Consider the following 16,682-nt stretch of genomic DNA (forward strand, 5'->3'; position numbering starts at 1 on the left):
GGTGGTTCCTGGATCTCATCCTGCCGGCAAGCAGGGACATGACCAGGAGCCTCCTCTTCAGCCCCAAACCCCACATCACTGAAATCAGCAGATTCAGGACCACAAGCTCAGCAATACAGGTGTTTTAAAGGTTCCCGAGAACAGCTTATCATCTCATGTATTTCTCAATGCATGAAACTCTTCAGGACAAAGACTGTAATTTACTAAACATCTGTATGGCACTTGGAAACATGGGTCCCCAACGAGGCTAATGCCTTTAGGAGTTACCATTATCTAAACAGTAAATCAACAATAGCATTAATCTATGCCACAATACCTCAACACAGTGGGTGATGGTAGATGGAGCATCGCAACTATCAATTTCCTGGCTTCAGAGACTTTTTTCCCTATTAAGATGATGTTTTTGTCATTGTAATTTAATTTCCTTCACTTTTTTTTTTTTTTAATACAGAATTAGAAATTACTGCCTGGTTTATAAAAAAAAAAATTGGCCAGCAATCAAAGCTATCTTTTTAACTGTGAAGCACATGAAAGGCATCTGAAACATGACAGCAACAAAGAACAAGGAACTATTTGTCAACGCCACTTGGCCATTGGGGAAGCTTAGGGGAGGAGACTGATGCTGTTTGTTTAAAACAAGCAAACAAAACCCTGACAGACAGACCATTTATCTGTATAGTGCTTCACTTGAAAATATTGGCGAAGGGAATACATCTTCACTTGGTTTCTAATAAAAATGCTGACACACGCTGTTGTGGCCTTGGGGACACAGGAAGCCTCCCACAGGAAAGACCCTTTAAAAATAAGGGATCTGCCACAACACAGCAGCAGGTCAGCCTAAGCCCTTAGCAATCTCTCTACCTGTCCAACCTGCAACATCATAGCATCTGCCAAACTTGGACCAGCCTCTTCTGACTTCAAACCCACCAGTTTCAGAGGAAAGCAGAGGAAGCAGAAAGGGTGGATTCATTCGTGGGTACCTCTTTCCTTCCTCCAAGCCAGCCCAGCTGAGGAGAAGTGCCTTCAGCATCCTAAGATTGCCATGAAGAACAATTGCCCATGACTCCCAACAACACAGCGTGCTCCAGTCTGACTGGATCAGACAGGGCAGCCCCTGCTCTACACTGGCCCAGCAAGAACCTGTGGAGCACAGAACGATGCACGATCCAGGCTGTGCTTGGTACTGCTCCACATGTGATCTCCTGTTCTGGATGCTGAAGACTGCTTCCCACACTGCCCAGGGCAACAGAAAGGACTATTCCCACCTGATGATGGCATCTGCCATCCCAGGTGCCACACTGTCAGGTGGCAGCTTTGCAAGGAGGAGGATCTCTGCAAAAACAAGTGCAGCGCAGAGCGGTGTTAGGATGGCTACATATCTGCCTTCCCTCTCACACCTTGTCACCCACTAGTTATTGTAACCAAATCCCCACCCAGGAACAAAAGTACCATTAATTATACAAATAAAACCCAGGACCTGAGATGTGCCTAGCAGCACACTGGAGGCATGCAAAAAACATAGCGAGGTTACTTGCATTTCCTCTGCTCTCACTTTAGGACGTCAGCAGTGGGATTACTACAGTCTGTCCTACCTTGGGCATTTGAGCAATGCTTAAACTACCTCCTTATTAGAGCAGGACTAATATTTGGCTTTAAGGAAAAGAAACCAGACTGCTGTACTGCACCTTTTGTGTAAGGCTCTCTACACCCATCAGTCATCTCCTTCCCCACACTGGCTGATACTACATCCTTCTATTTACAACGCGGGGTAGCCAATTCGCCTCATGTTGCACACTCATGGCAGAACTGAGGGCTCCTGGGCTGCTCCCACTCCTCCCCAGCCAGCCCTCGGCAGCAGCTGGACATGCTCTTTTCCAACATCACTACTTCTATTCAGGAAGCAAGTCTCGTTCCAGTTGAACACAGAAGCACAAACATGAGCACCAAATGTGATTTTCTCAGCTAAACCATGATCAGGGTAAACAAAAGCTTCCAACAGCAGTGGATGGAGCAGGATTAGGGACTCCCTAGAAATGCTGGTGCCGCAGGGGTGCGATGCCTCTCCCTGCTGCACCGAACCCACAGAGCACCTTCAAGGCCTCTGTGTCCCCTAAAGCCAGCTCTGCTGTCCTGGGCCTCCCACCAGTCTCCCAGGGGCCATGAGATGTGTGCTCCAAAATGGAAAGGTGCTACTGACTGTTACCTAAGTCTTCCAACCCTCTCATCTCCATAACCAAAAAATAAAATAAAAAAAAAACAGCTCCAAAAAAATCACTCTTTTGCTTTAAAAAAAGATGTGTGAAATTAAAGGAACATACATATAAGCAAGAAGAGGGGGGAGAGATGTGTGTAGGGCACCTCTTCTCACTCTGACTGTCCCTCCAGCATGTCCCCCTAAATCTGAACTATATTTTTAGGGTAAAATCCCCAGAACAAGCCAAGGAACAGCACCAAAAAGTCAGGAACCCAACCATTAAACTACAGCCCCATTGGAGGGGGCAGAGGGGGAAATGACTATGCTTGTGAATGGCCACTCTTTAGAATAATAGTTAAGGAAACCCCAAAACCAACTGCAATGGCTTCATCTCTCATCCAGGATGATCAATACTTAGACACAGGTGAAAAAACATAAAGCTCTGAAGCAAGGCTGGGAGACAGGTAGAGTGTAAAACCAGCCCACATTTAGGTCAGCTCTCATGCGTGTGCATGTGTGTGTGCAGAGTTCCTGTCCCCCTGACATGGGGGCTGCGGGCCTGCCGGCGGCCCGTGCCCTATTTAGGGCAGCGCCTGGCGCAGCAGCTATATTTGACACCCGGGGTAAACAAGCCGGCCCCGGCGGACGGAGCGCGACAGCTGCCCAGGACGGCGGCCCCGGCGCCCCCGCCCCACGGCCGGGGATGGCCCGGCCCGGCCTCTCCCGGCGGAAGAAAAAAATAAATTAAAAATAAAAAGGAAATTTAAAAGGGGGGAGTGGTGAGGGGGAATTATAAAAAAGGAAATTTATAGCACTGCATGAGAGCCGCTTCCCCCGCCTGGCAGCCCCGGGCAGAACCACCCCCCCGGGCTCCCCGGCATCCCTGCGGGCCGAGCCGCGCCGCCGAACCGGGGCACCCCCGCCCGGCGGCGGGAGGGATCCCGGGGCGGCCGCGCGCGGTGCCGCGGGACCGGGCAGCTCCCGCCGCGCACGCCCGCTCCGCCAGGCCCCGGCCCCGCAGCGCCCGGCCCGGCCCGGCGCCCCCTCCCCGGCGCGCATCCACCCCGCAGCGCCCGCTCCGCGCCGAAGGCAAAGCCCTCCCTCCGCAGCGCACACACACGCATCCCCCCCTCACACACACATACACGCACACACACACACAAACGGGCAGGGAGCCGCCACGGCGCCGGGAAGATAGCGGGAATGAAGCGAGCTCCCAGCGCCTGGGCAACGCTAATTCCCCCCGCTATCCCGGGAGATGAGCCTGCAAAGAGCTCTCGTCCCCCCACCCCTCAACACCCCCCGCTCACGGCCATTCGCGTGCAAGGCATGGAGCCCCGACCGGCAGCAGGACACCTGCCCGCCAGCCTCGCGTCTCCCGCGGAGCGGGGGTGGCACCCCCTTACTTACCCTTTCTGGCGTCTTTCCTGACTTTTTTCTGGAGGGTCGGGCTGGGGGATGGGGAGGGGGGGCTCCACTGACTCCCCAACACAAATCCTTCCGGTTCCTAAAGGGAGCTCATCGCATCTCCCGGTGATTCACCGACGGTGTGTGCGGGTACGGGGGGGTTCGCCTTTGCATGTCAGTCCAAGTTGCCTCGCTCGCTACAAAACCTGTGCTCCCTTTTGCAGCTGTCAGGGAGAGCGGGGAGGTGCATCTGGAAAAGGGGGTGGGGGTGGAGGTAAAATGTTGATAAATCCACCAGCCTTGATCTTCAGCTCCGTGCGGTGGAGTTTGGGGAGGGAAGGGAGATTTGGCGAAGAGGGAGGAGGGCGAGGAGGACGGAGATGAATGGGAGGGGGAAAGAGAAAATGGATTGTACCCCAGATTGCCACTGAATCTGCTGGGTTTTCCCCGCTCCCGCGCTCACACCATCGGGGCTTGGTGCAGGTTTCCCAGCATTACGGTGCACGGCAAAGCGCTGAGCCTGATTTCTGGGAGCCAGCGAGGTTTGCACAACTGCAGCAAGAAGCCAAATCAAAAAGCCAATCTGCGAGCCTCCAAACTCCACGTCACCTATCAGCTGGGAGCGAGCGCTGCAACAGAATTACAAGCCATGCATATTTATTCCTCTGAATCCGGGGGGGGATTTTCGGATCGTTTAAAGCAAGGCACGGTGAAACCAAGGCAAACCCTTTCCAAAATAAATAAAGGCAGAGCACGTCTTGCATGTAACACGCGCACACACACCTCTACGAGGTCTCCATCGGTATATATAGATAGAGATATACACTCACTGAGCGGGGATCACTCCTGTACCATCCAAGTATATTGACTTGACTTCGTGTATTTCATGCAAGGTGGGGGAAGAACATGGTAGTTGAGCCTCAGAGAAGAGGATATTGATTGCATATCTGAAATTTAAAGCATCTGCCAAACACTTCTGAGAGATTAAATATAGGCAATATAATTACACAGCCAGATTGGTCCTGGTATCCATTTGAAGCTGCATGCTTTAGTTTGTGCTTGCAGAAACCACCCAGTTATTTTTTAACCAAAGTAAAATAACAAGTTGTGAGACAGCAAATAATTTTAAGGTTAAAAAATACACATTACCTCCAAAGTTGCTATTTGACTTTGGCAGAAGACTGCTGGGGGCTGGTTTCCAGGACCATGGAGCAAAGCGGCACAGTTATGCCTCACACAAGACACATCACAATATTTATACACGTTTGTCTCCCCTTAGGATCCCTCTGTTTTTGCCCCAGCAGCTATGGGCAGACGCGTTTCCAGGAGATTTACCTACTGGCATGGCTTCTCACTTCTTTAAAGACCAGGTATTACAAGGCAACAATCCCTAACACCAGGCTATCCTGCCAAAGAATGCTTCTCTGGAGGATGAAATAGACCATTCTTTCTGGCAGGAACAGCCAGGAAATGCTTCTCTCTGGCAGGATAGCCAGTGACTCCCCATACCCCCTGAGGTGATGAAGGCCCTGAAGCTTTCTGGTGAGACCTGAGCACATGTGCAAGTGCAAACCATCCCTGTCAAAAGCAGCTGAATAAACTGCCATGAGAAACCTGAGCCCAAGTCCTATGCTGGGCAAGAACTTTTACCTCAGCCAGGCACAGGCAGCGGACGTACAAAGACGGAAGAGGAAAGGGCAGAACCGAGAGGGTGACCTGTCTGAGAGTTGCACAGGCTTCATGCTGCCAAAAGTGGATAAGAAAAGCTGCAAATGGGCTGTGGTCCCCTGCAAGACAGCACACACCACTAAGGCCCTGGAAGTCAGCTGATACATTCCAGTTAATGCTCCATAGTAGTTATGGCTCCATAATAAGAACAGCCCCTGGCCCCACACCTCAGCACAGAAGAGATCCAGAAACCTGGAAGAGCAATTACCCATTCTGGTCTGGCTACTCACTGTTGTTGTTTAGAACAGGGCATGGAAGTCCAGGACAAACACACAGCAGGAAGAGGCACACGGGGACAGATTTGCTGCAAGTAAATACAAGACAGTGGTACAAAAGATGGTGGCAGAACCCCTTATGGGTCCCGGACTCGGCCTTTTATCTCCCCAAATACCACCTGCTATTCCTGGTGTCCTCAAATAACCCAGCAAGGCAGCTTAGCAGGTAGGAACATGGTAAGGGATGCACATGGGCCAGAGACATGGTAAGATCCAACATTTACAGAAGTGTCTGACCTCAGGGTGCTGGCCAGCCCTGCACAGGGCTGCAACCCTGAATGATGCTCCTGTGTGATGTTAGGGAGGGGAAGGGCTTCCCAGTGCCTGGGAGAACACAGGCATATGTGCATGTGTGGCCCGTGGCATTTAAGTGCCCAGCAGTCTCACCCGAGCTGCAGAAGAACCCTTACTGACATCAACACATAAAATCAACAGCACAGCATCAGTGGCTGAAACCTAAGACTATGTGGATGCAGGGACTCTGGAACTGGCCAGTGTCACCTGATCTCCAGGTGGCCACCTCCAAGCGTCACACCCCTACCAGGGAGGACAGTCCCAAGGGTGGCAGCTCTCCAGTCACCTCCAACACCAAGCAAAGGAAACTGCCCCAGCTGGCACAGGGAAACTCTCCCAACTCATCTCATGCTCACCAACCCATGCCCAGCTCATCATCAGGCAGTTCCAAACAACTGCTCGTGTTTAAGGCTCAGCAAGAGTGGGTCTAGAGCTGAGGAACTGCAGTACAAAATGCTCATCAGCAGGAGCAATACACAAATTTACAGTTGACAATAACTTAAGATAGAGCTCTTTATGGTACACAGCTGTTTCATTTCACCTCATCCCAGTACATAAAATCATGCCTAATACATTTAAGAAATGCTCCCAGGCACTTCCCTCTTTCCTTCCCTTCCATATGGACCTAATCTTACGTTGCTCAGCTCAAGAAAAAAATTTTCATCACAAGAGGGAGTATATGAAATTTTTTATCTCCTTAGTCTTAAAGGTGTGCTTGCAAAGTACTAACCTAAGACAAAAGCAACCAAAGTGTTTATATAAAAATACTGTTTAAAAATTTTTAAAAACACCAAAACGCCATAAAAAACCAACCACCTCTTGTTTATATTAGCTCTAACAATTAAAATACAGGATGATCAAATTCCTGGGCTGTTTAGCGCAATCTCACTAAACAAGCACAGATATTAGTTTTTAATGACTACCAAGATCACTTGATGTTTCAAGTGTTACCTAAGGACCAGAGCTAATAGTTTTAAACTGACAGAGGGCTGATTTAGATTAGATATAAGAAAGAAATTTTTTCTTTCAAAGAGGGCAGTGAAATACTGGCCTAGGTTGCCCAGAGAGATGGTAGGCATCCCATCCCTGAAAACATTAAATGTCAGGTGGGGTGGAGCTCTGAGCAACATGATCTAATTGAAGATGTCCTTGCTCATTGCAGAGGGCTGGAACTGGGTGACCTTTAAAAGATGCCTTCCAATTTAAACTATTGTATTATTCTAACCCAAAACCACTGGAATTCTACCAAACAGTGGAATATTAAAAGAACACAGAATGAGTAGGGTTAGAATGGACCATTCTAACCAGAGGTCATCTGGTCCAACCTCCCCGCTCACACAGGTCCCTTAGAGCACTTTACACAGGATTGAGTATCAACAGCTTTTGGATATCTCCATAAACTCTCTGGGCAACTGTTCCAGTGATCAGTCACCCACACAGTAAAGAAGTTCTTCATAAAAGAGAGGGGAGTTATCCCATGAACAATCAGGACCTTAAATACTTCTCTCAAACCTGTCTCCAAGCTTTTGAGATTTGAAGCAGAAGAAGAAATGGAGGCTTGGCTCTTCCTTTCCTTTTCCTCCTGAAACTAGAGAAGACTTTTTTAACACAACCCATAGTTTCAACATCCCATGACTTCAGCCTTCTGCTGGCAACCATGCTGATAATAAAGATGCTGACAGCAGAATGTACTCGACAGCAGTGCTGTTGTTAAAGACAATGTGCATAACAGGCATTGACTTGCTCTGCCAGGCCAACAGCATCTATTGACATAAAAACCTGCCAGTGTCCTACAAGTTCCAGAGGAAACTCTGTGAGTGTGTTAGCTGAGTCTGAAAGGACCTGTTCTTTCCCCTTCATTCACCAGCTATGCACTTCACACATACAGGTAAGAATTTCACAGTTACCATCCAAAATTTCAGATGGATAGGGCCATATTATTGTTTTATTATGGCAGACATGACAAGCTGTAGGTTTGGCTTTTCCTTGAAAAATTTCTAGCTGAGCAAGGCTTTAGGAAGTGCTCCTACTATTGCTGTCCTGAAATCTTTTGGCCCTTGGCCTAATGATCCAAGAATTTGATTTAGACTAGATATAAGAAAGAAACAAACACCATATCAGCCCTTTTTTCTTGAATACAAGCAGACTAACTGCTGCAGACTTCAATTTTGTACGAAAGGGCTTGGCACAGCCCCCTTCTCTCATTCAAGATCTGATCTTGGTGAACCTGTGTTGTTTGGGCTATTTTTCCATAGCTTTGCTTTTCCTCCCTCACCAGCTTTCATCAGGTGCCTGCTCACATTTGTGTCAGAAGGGATGAGATAATGTGACATTTTATTAATATGATGCATTTGCAGAGCCTTGAAATGAAGTTTTAAATCTGAGAAAAAATTACTTTCTGGGCAAAAGAGGAAAGGAGCCACAATGTAGAAGCCAGCTTCAAGCCTATCCATGATTACAGAGCAAATGAACCCAGTTCAAATGTAAAGTTCTTTATTTCTTACTCCTATGAAAGTCTGTTTTGCAAATATGGTTAGAGCCCTGAAAGCCAAGCTGAGCTTTACACACACAACAGTGTGCAAATTCTTATGAAACAAGTCATGAGACACCTGGGACAGTCCATGCACTCTTCATGGCATTTCTCCATAACCAGGGGACAATTCCTCCACAGGTCCTAGCAGACAGAGGGCTGCCACAGATGGGTAAAGATTCTTTGTGTATCCTTTGTACAATGCTCAGAAAGGAGAAAATTATGGGTTTAATTTTTCTGACCCACAGATGTGTCTGTGCCAGCTGCAGGTTGCAATAAGATCCTCTAGTCTCATTGTAGAGCTTCCCAAAAGGTTAAGCCTGGGGACAAAGGCCACCTTCCTCAGGTCTGGCTTACAATGAAGGGCAATTCTTTGTGTAGTCATCTTCACAAATGATTGCAGGGTAATGTAGAGACAGTCCACACACAGGTGACTGATACCACAAACATGTCCTGGCCTGAGCTTGCCAAAGGTTTTCTGTGCAAGGGAACACAGACCTAAAGAAATTTTAGACAGCATTCAGACACCATGCAGAAACCCTCAAAAAGTAAAAAAACCTAACTGAGGACAGCAACTAGCCACTGGAAGTTCAGGCAAGTGAAACCCTGGAAAACTTCTGATGAGAAGTGACATCTTCCAAAGACTCTACCTGACAATAGAAAATGAGGGTACATCTGACAAGCAGACTTTGATAATGGTGGAATCTAGGACTTACCTTGTGTTAATTAACACATGTTAATTCCAAAGTTTTCCATTTTAGCACTGGCTTCAAAAACTATGTTGATCCATGGTCCATGGATGGACCACTGCAGTTTGCAGAGAAGTGGACATCTGAGGTGGAGCATATCCTCTGTTCAGGACAAACACCCTGAGGCTTGGCCTGGCAAGGCAGTGTGTCCTGGGGCAGGAAACAAGACTCATTCAAAGGGGATTTTTTTCTGCATTTTAACTGCCAACCATGGGAGGTGGTCAGGGGAACCTTGTCAGGTTGAGGAACTCTGAGATTTCCCATATTTTTGGTGTCTTAGAGCAATGGCTTAATAGCAACTCTATTACAAATTAGGTTGTATGTTTTTGAGCGCTTTTTTCCAGGAAGGACCAATGGGACTCTGGGGCTTACAGCATCAGGCTACGTGCCAGGACAAGGGACACATTCAAAAAGGCCATTTCAACTGCAGTGACTACTAATGAGCAACCAGCACCAACACTGCAGGAGATACATCCCTTTTATCAGCTGCAGAACAAGAACACGAGGCTCAGATTACAGCAGAGGATTGGATCCGGATCCGTTCCTACCCCACTGTTGCGGTGTGTTGTAATGTCCTGTTTTAGACTTCCAGGTCACCTCCCAGGTGTGGCAATACCTCTCTTACCCTTCCCCCCTCGCCCCCCTGCTGAGTTGTCAATCAGTTTTAACATTCCAGCAAAGGCGTCATGTGGTTCATCACTTTCAAAGGATGCCCCTCAGGCCTGGGGTCATTGGCCTGTCTAGGTGTCCCTCATCCCTTGAGACCCTCCCTCTCCCACCTGGTTGGTGTCTCACCTGTCCCTTCCCCTCCCCCGTCCCTGAGCTTAAAAGCCAAATCAAGCCATGCGGTCGGGATTCTGTTCGAGCTGTTACCAAGATTCAGACCTCTGTGACCATGGAACAAAGCTCTGGATATTAACCCTCCAGCAGAATCCGTCTCCTTTCTCTTCACCATCGCCTGAAGCCTTCCCTCCTGAGGTAAACGGAGTTCCTAGCAAGCCTGAACTTGTTTAGTGCCCAGCTGCAACCTCCAGCAAGCTAAAGGTGTCTCTGGGGTGATACACCACAGCTGCTGCCTCTGGCCCAGCAGCAAGGGTCAGACTGGCCCAGGCACTATCTAACTGGTAATATTGGGATTCATATTCCAATACCCCACTCTCACTGAAGACCAAGGAACCTGGCCTCGGAGGAAGAGGTTTGGTATGGCAGAAGACACCAACAAATAGTAAGATGGCAAGAGGCCTGTAGGCACTTCAGCACATTCTGATGGATTCTCACACGTGTCTTACAAAGCGTAGAAGAAGATTTAGCTCACAAAGATGTCAATTCATTTAACAGCTTCCCAAAATAATTTTGAATTCAAAAAAATCAATGGGAAAAGTTCATATTTCATTGATTTTGAAACCCAACAAAGACAAAAATCAATTGCACTACCACCACTCTGGTTTCCCTGTTAAACACTGGCACCAAGGTGTTTTTTCTGCTTCCTGCACCACATGCTGGCTAATAGCACGAAAAGAAAAAATAAAATCCATGTTTCTTAAACTAAGCTAGTGCTTCATGGAGAGGATGATTCTAGAGCAGTAGCTGGTGCTTCAGCCATGCACTGCACACAGGCTGGTTTTCTTACACCTCTTTCAAACCCTTCCTTCTGCATCCTCTGCCTTCACATTCTGGGTAAATTACTCCCTGGCCAGCATGTTTGCTAACATGTTAAAACTGTGCCGCAATGAAATACATTTGGGGTTATGTTGTATGTGGATAGCACATCAGTAGCAGGAGCATGTATTCCCTGTATTGGCTTTCAGTTCCTAAGGGTCTTCCACAGCAATTCAGACTCTCCTACAGCTGTCCTGTAGCTGCCCACCTTCACATGCAGGGGTGTTGTGGGTGCTCAGCTCGTGGGCAGCAAGTGCTGGTGTGGCTGAGGGTGCCCCTCCTTTAACCTCACAAACAGCTTCTGGCAGGCTGGCAAACAAGGCTTCACGCTATCATTTGACTCCACTTTTGAGAATGTAACATGCCAAAGCTGAAGGTCCCCAACTTCAGCAGATGTTATCAGATAGCACAGCTACAGACCTTGATAGCACTGTCCAGTGGGGATAACAATAAATGCTGGGTAACAATTGAATGAAATTTTACAATTCCCCTAAAGTCAGTGTAATAATTTTCTTAGGAAAACAGGTAAGACCTACTAAAAAAAAAGTCTCCTATGGAATGGTGTCTCTTCCTTTACAAATCTGGGACAAAGTGAAGAATGCCAGATTGTCTTTTCCCCTGAGCAGTTAGAAGAAAGCCGTGCTTCCCTCCAGGAGAATCTGATCCAGGTTTATAAAAAAATCAGGGGGTGAGTGGGGGCTGTATGTGAAAAAGAACTATAAAGTAAATTAAGATCAGCTGTTAATGAAAGTTTGGAGTTTAATTAAAGGAGTGAGCCGCTTGTGCACGGAGAGACCCATCCATCTCTAGGATACATGTGGCTTCTGTCCAGATCTGGCAGGATCCAGGAGACACATATGAGATGAGTGCTTCTGGTGCGAAGTCTGACCCCAGACTGCTCTGACGATGGTAAGACAGAGACAGTTTCCCTGGGAAGAAGACTGTCATCATGACACCACACAAGGCCTCATACCTCCCTCAGCACTGAAGACTTGACTTTAAATATCTAGTTGTGTTGCAAATCATCCTTCTGATGACTTGCAAAAACCCATCCTTCATGTTTTGGGATTAAGTGGATGATAAAATGTTGGCTTTCCCTTTAAATATTAATTTATTCAGGTTCTCCTGAAAGTTAAATTTACAAGATTATTTTCTCTTGTTTTAAAAAAGTGCACAGCCAGAAAAGGACTTTGACACATGCACTGTTTCTGTCCCAGAATGGGTTAGATTGGAAGGGACCACACTGGGTCATCTGGTCTGACCTCCCTGCTCAAGCAGGGTCATTCTAGAGCACCTATATACCTATACATGCTTATAGCCTGCTGAACACACTCCACATGCCCTAGACATGCCATCACAATCTGAAGCAGTCCCACAGGATTGTTCCAACAACAGGATCCCACCCTCAGAGCAGTCAAAAGAATTCAGATAGAAGTTAATTTGTGGAGAACAACACACTTGTGTGCAAAAAATAGGGTGGTCTTTCATATCCTGGGGTTTCTTCTACACACAATGTGTATTTTGTCCTGTACTTTGTAAAGAGTCCTGCATTCAGCCTCTGCCCTCTCCTCTGCCCCATTCTGTGCAGTCTCCCACCTACACATACTTCTTGCCCTTGCTCCTCTCATCACACACCCTCTTTATGTTGTTCCTGTGGGGACATGGGTTTAGCTGTTGCTCTTCTCAACACTTCACATAAACTCCAAATTTGAATTAACTCTCCCTGATAACCGATTTGTATCCCAGAACGTGCAGAACAAGTTTTGCTCTGGAGATAATAGGGAGAATAATTTGGAATGGCTGAAGCACTTCAGCCTGGAGAGTCTTGGGCTGCCTACCTCGGCTCTCTCCTGGCAGAGGAATGCTATGGCCATTTTGCACAGGCTCTGGTCTGTGTGGTTTCTGACATTCATTTTTGCACTGCTGACCACCTTGCAGCTACAGAGCAGTAGCTTCCAGAAATCCTAGTCACACAAGTTGCTCACAGCAGTGTTTACCAAATACATCAACCTCACCCCAAAGGCCAGGAGCAGAAACAATGCAGAAAAACCCACCTCACCTCCACATGCCACTAAGAGATTTGTCAGGGCTCACCACTGTACCAGCCACCTGAGCCACACACAACAGGAGTGACCCAGCATCACTCAGCAAAGCTGACAGCAGATAAGACCCAGCACTGACTGCCTTACAGCAGAGCCCTAACATTCCATGTACTTCCCACAGACTGGGAATTCCAAGCCTCTCCTTCCACTTGCCTAATTGCTCACAAGTGGGAAATTAGGATTTTGGAAACTGCTACCTGGCTACCAAATTTCCCTGCTGTGGGTTGCTATCATTATATTACAAAGGTCCCATATTGTTGTCTCCTTAGTACAAGAGTTCCATACCTCCTTGATGTTTCTCATAGGCATCTCGTCTAAGCACTGACTTTTCCTTCTCACAGAAACCAACCAACTCCAGGTCCCCCTCAACCAGCCAATCCACTCTTTTATAGCACTCTTCTGATTGGCTACAGCTGTGGCCAGTAAAGTCAGGCCTGCTCCTAATCTTTAATAATTAACCCAGCTGCAACTCCTTAGGGGTAAGATTACTTTCTATGCTACCTTTATTTTCTTATATTCTATTCCCCTACAGTAGGTTAGCCACCTAACCTAACCAGAGCTATGGGAGGGACAGACCTGCTGGTCCCAGCCCTGCCCTGGCTTACTCCAGGAGCTTCAGCAGCACCAGGCAACTCCAAAAGTGCAAGGGGGGCACTTGAGAACATTACTGTTCTCCCAAAGCCACTACAAGGGATAATTGCTTGACTCTTGTTGTGATGCTGCCCAGAAGATGAAGGTGTGGTTCTGCACACTCATTATGCAGCTTATTCCAGAAGCAGTATTTACTGGACAAGGGAAATGGCATCCCAGGAGTGGCAACATTACCAGGGAGCCTCCTCCCCCAGCATCATGTTGTTTTGCTCACACTGAAAGAGGAGTAAACCCTGCAGTGATTCCCTTTCAATTGTTTCTGCTATGAACCACTGCACTCCCTTTTCAGCTGGTGACCCTACTGCCATCATCTCACTGGTTTTAGCTGCATCTAGAAATGGACTGAGCCCTTACTTACTCTATATGGTTACATTCATATGGTATTCTATTTAACAGCTTTCTAGGGCCCCCACTCAAGTACTTTCTTGAGAAGAAGAGTGTAGGGATGGCTCCATGTCCTACAGGGCACAGACAGCACTGTGACTGCTGCTGGGGATCTAGGGAAAGAAAAGCCATCAGCTGCCACAGCAATCCCTGGGAAAAGACCACTGCTCCCCTCTTCTCCACTGGCTGGGAGAGCATCTCCCTCTTGGCATCTCCCCTCTGCCCAACACTAGCCCGTGGGTTACCATGCCTCTGGGCATCCAGGCTGCCACCCGTCACCTACTACCCCCAGAAGCCTGGCAGGAGCTCCCTGGCCCAGGTCAGTGACAGACCCACTGTGCTCCCAAGGGAGGTGACGGGCATCGCCTCCACTTCACACGCTGTAAGGATTTTAATCCCATCGCTGTAACAGCAAGCAGTGACAAAAGCATGCAACAGAGGCCTGAGATGAGGCTTATTTCATCATGCCTCCAGAAAGGCAAAAACCAGGAAACACCTTTTTTCTAGCCCCTGCATAGACAACTTCCTCCTTATCTTTATTAGTGGTTTTACAGTTTTTTATACTGCCTTGATGAGACAGAGCTGTTGCCATGTGGTATGGACAGGCTGCAAGAGCAGCTCCCTTGCTGGATTTTTTGGTAGGTATATTGCAATTGGGTCAGTTTCCATGAACAATGAATGTGTGTTCAGAAAAGGGGAAAAAATAAAATAGAAGATATTAGAAGGAGCAAAGCCTCAATGAGTCTCATCACTTCCCCAGCTGCTGCTGTGTCTAATCATTTTCATAGTATATCAGGAAGTGTGAAATCACCGATTAATTTCATGGCAGAGGTTTTCATCACAGAAGGTGGGGATTTGAAACCACCTTCTGAATGCAATTGCAGCTGTGGGTTCATTCTCAGCTACCGAGTCTTCCCCCGACCCCGGGTACCACTGGGGAAGGATGAGACACAGCTGTCCAAACCAGGTCACCATTTTTCTTTGATGAAAACAGGCAGACAAGTGCCAGTCTTTGCTATAGAAATGTCTCAAGGTGCTTGAGATACTGAGATGGGGATGTTTCCTTCACAGATTTCTCAACAGCACAGAGTAAATAAGACACATTCACATTTCCTCTGGCTCTTGCACCTCTCAGCAGCAGGGAGGGCAGAGCTCTGAGCCCAGGTGTTCCAGCTGTGGAGCATTAAGCACCCAGCCTCAGCCACCAGGCATTGTCTGAATTGTCTGAGCATTCACTGCTCTTGACTAGGTAAAGGGTCCCCACATCTTGTAAGACCAATTCAGGAAATGCAAACTCATGAACATTGGACAGCCAGAGGACCTGCAGATAATCCTTCCTCACCCACATCCACAGCTGCCAATATGAGATCTCTCTGTCACCCTCTGCATTCACAAGGGACAAGTGCAACAAGGTCCCAACCAGCTTGGTGCTACTGCAGTGCATGGAGGGTGGTGCAGGGAGCTTCCAGTCCCTGGAGTGGAGTGCATGGGATCAAGCCAAATCCTGAACCTATGGAAATCAGCTGGAACTTTTCACTGCGAGAAGTATAGTCCACACCACTCTATGAAAGCTGCTGAAGAGTCAGGAGAAACAGTGCAGAATGGTGAAGGGCAGAAAGGAAAGTATGATGCATCCAACTCCTTCCAAGGGCAATTTGCAGAAGCAGAATGAAATCTGTACTCTGATCAGAATGTCATAGCCACCAGTTCCCTCATGGAGCACAACAGACCTTTAATAACAACTGCTTAGTTGACACCTGCTGCTAGAAGGCAAGATGACAAAGAGGTCATTGGTTTGCTCCTGGCCTTGAACTGGACTGGAAGTTATCACAGTCCCACTAGTATGGCCTGACCATCTCATTAAGGAACGGGCCACACGCATGGAGAGTCACTGGCACAGCCTACATCTCCCTGTATGCTGCAGGTCCTCCTCCTTCACACACCAGCCTGGCACAAGGTCACCATCCCCCCTGGCATTACCCTCTGACAGTTTGTTGTTTATTAAACCTGGAGGGGAAGGGGCACAAACCTGGGGCAGCACCAATGAGCCTGCTTCCCTGGCATGCAATGCTGTTAGCCAGCATGAGTCAAGTGACAGTCGCCCAGGGCACTTGCCTTGGGCCAGGTTAGCACACACTGGTGCAGGTACTGCTTGGTTTTCACCAGCATCCAAACCAGACTGATCAGAACACTGGGACAGAGAGAAACCCTTGAGCCAGGATACAAAACTAAATCAAAGTTTTATGGGCTAGGATGAAAGGGGAAGTACTTCAAAGTCTGCAACACATTAATTTTCCTTTCTACTGTGGTTTTTCCTTCCCCCTTGTTTTAATATGATGGATCACTTGATAATGACAGGAGGTCACTCTGACTGACATGTTCACCCAGGATAAAGGGGAGCAGGAAATTGGATCTGAGGATCTGTGCTGTGTTTCTGTGAGTTCCAGAGCCACCAGAAGGAGACCCTTGGTCGGGTTGCTAATGCCATAACATTCCCCAAAGCTGCAGACATGCAGTCCTGTGTTCAATTTCCTGCAATCACTCCTTGTGTCTAGTGCACAGCCAAAGAATAGGATATAAAGTCTATCTGATTTTAAGATGTACACTCATCAGGCACAAGCTCTGGCTGCAGTAGGAAATTGAACTCTTGATGAAAATGGCTTTCACCAGGGAGCCTCCTTGTCTCACATGGCCTTCCCTATTCTGTAT

General features: G+C 47.8%; 1 protein-coding gene across 6 annotated transcripts in view; it reads right to left on the reverse strand.

Annotated features, from left to right (window-relative positions):
* SLC8A3 (solute carrier family 8 member A3) overlaps positions 1 to 16,682 on the reverse strand; it is a 145,232-nt gene that overhangs the window by 107,377 nt on the left and 21,173 nt on the right. For 2 of the 6 annotated variants that reach the window (XM_026793686.2, XM_026793681.2), the window contains exon 1: positions 3,605 to 4,201. The exons of 1 other annotated variant lie outside the window; for it this stretch is intronic. Coding sequence is in view for 1 of the 5 variants with exons in the window: in XM_074542863.1 (XP_074398964.1) it covers positions 3,505 to 3,525 (21 nt within the window). In the remaining 4 variants the exon portion in view is untranslated. Of the gene's footprint in view, positions 1 to 3,504; positions 3,570 to 3,604; positions 4,202 to 16,682 lie in introns of those variants that run through there. 3 more of the 6 variants (XM_014265873.3, XM_074542861.1, XM_074542863.1) reach the window with 3 other exon arrangements.

The sequence above is a fragment of the Zonotrichia albicollis genome, chromosome 6, assembly GCF_047830755.1.
Source record: "Zonotrichia albicollis isolate bZonAlb1 chromosome 6, bZonAlb1.hap1, whole genome shotgun sequence".
Taxonomy (NCBI): Eukaryota; Metazoa; Chordata; class Aves; order Passeriformes; family Passerellidae; genus Zonotrichia; species Zonotrichia albicollis.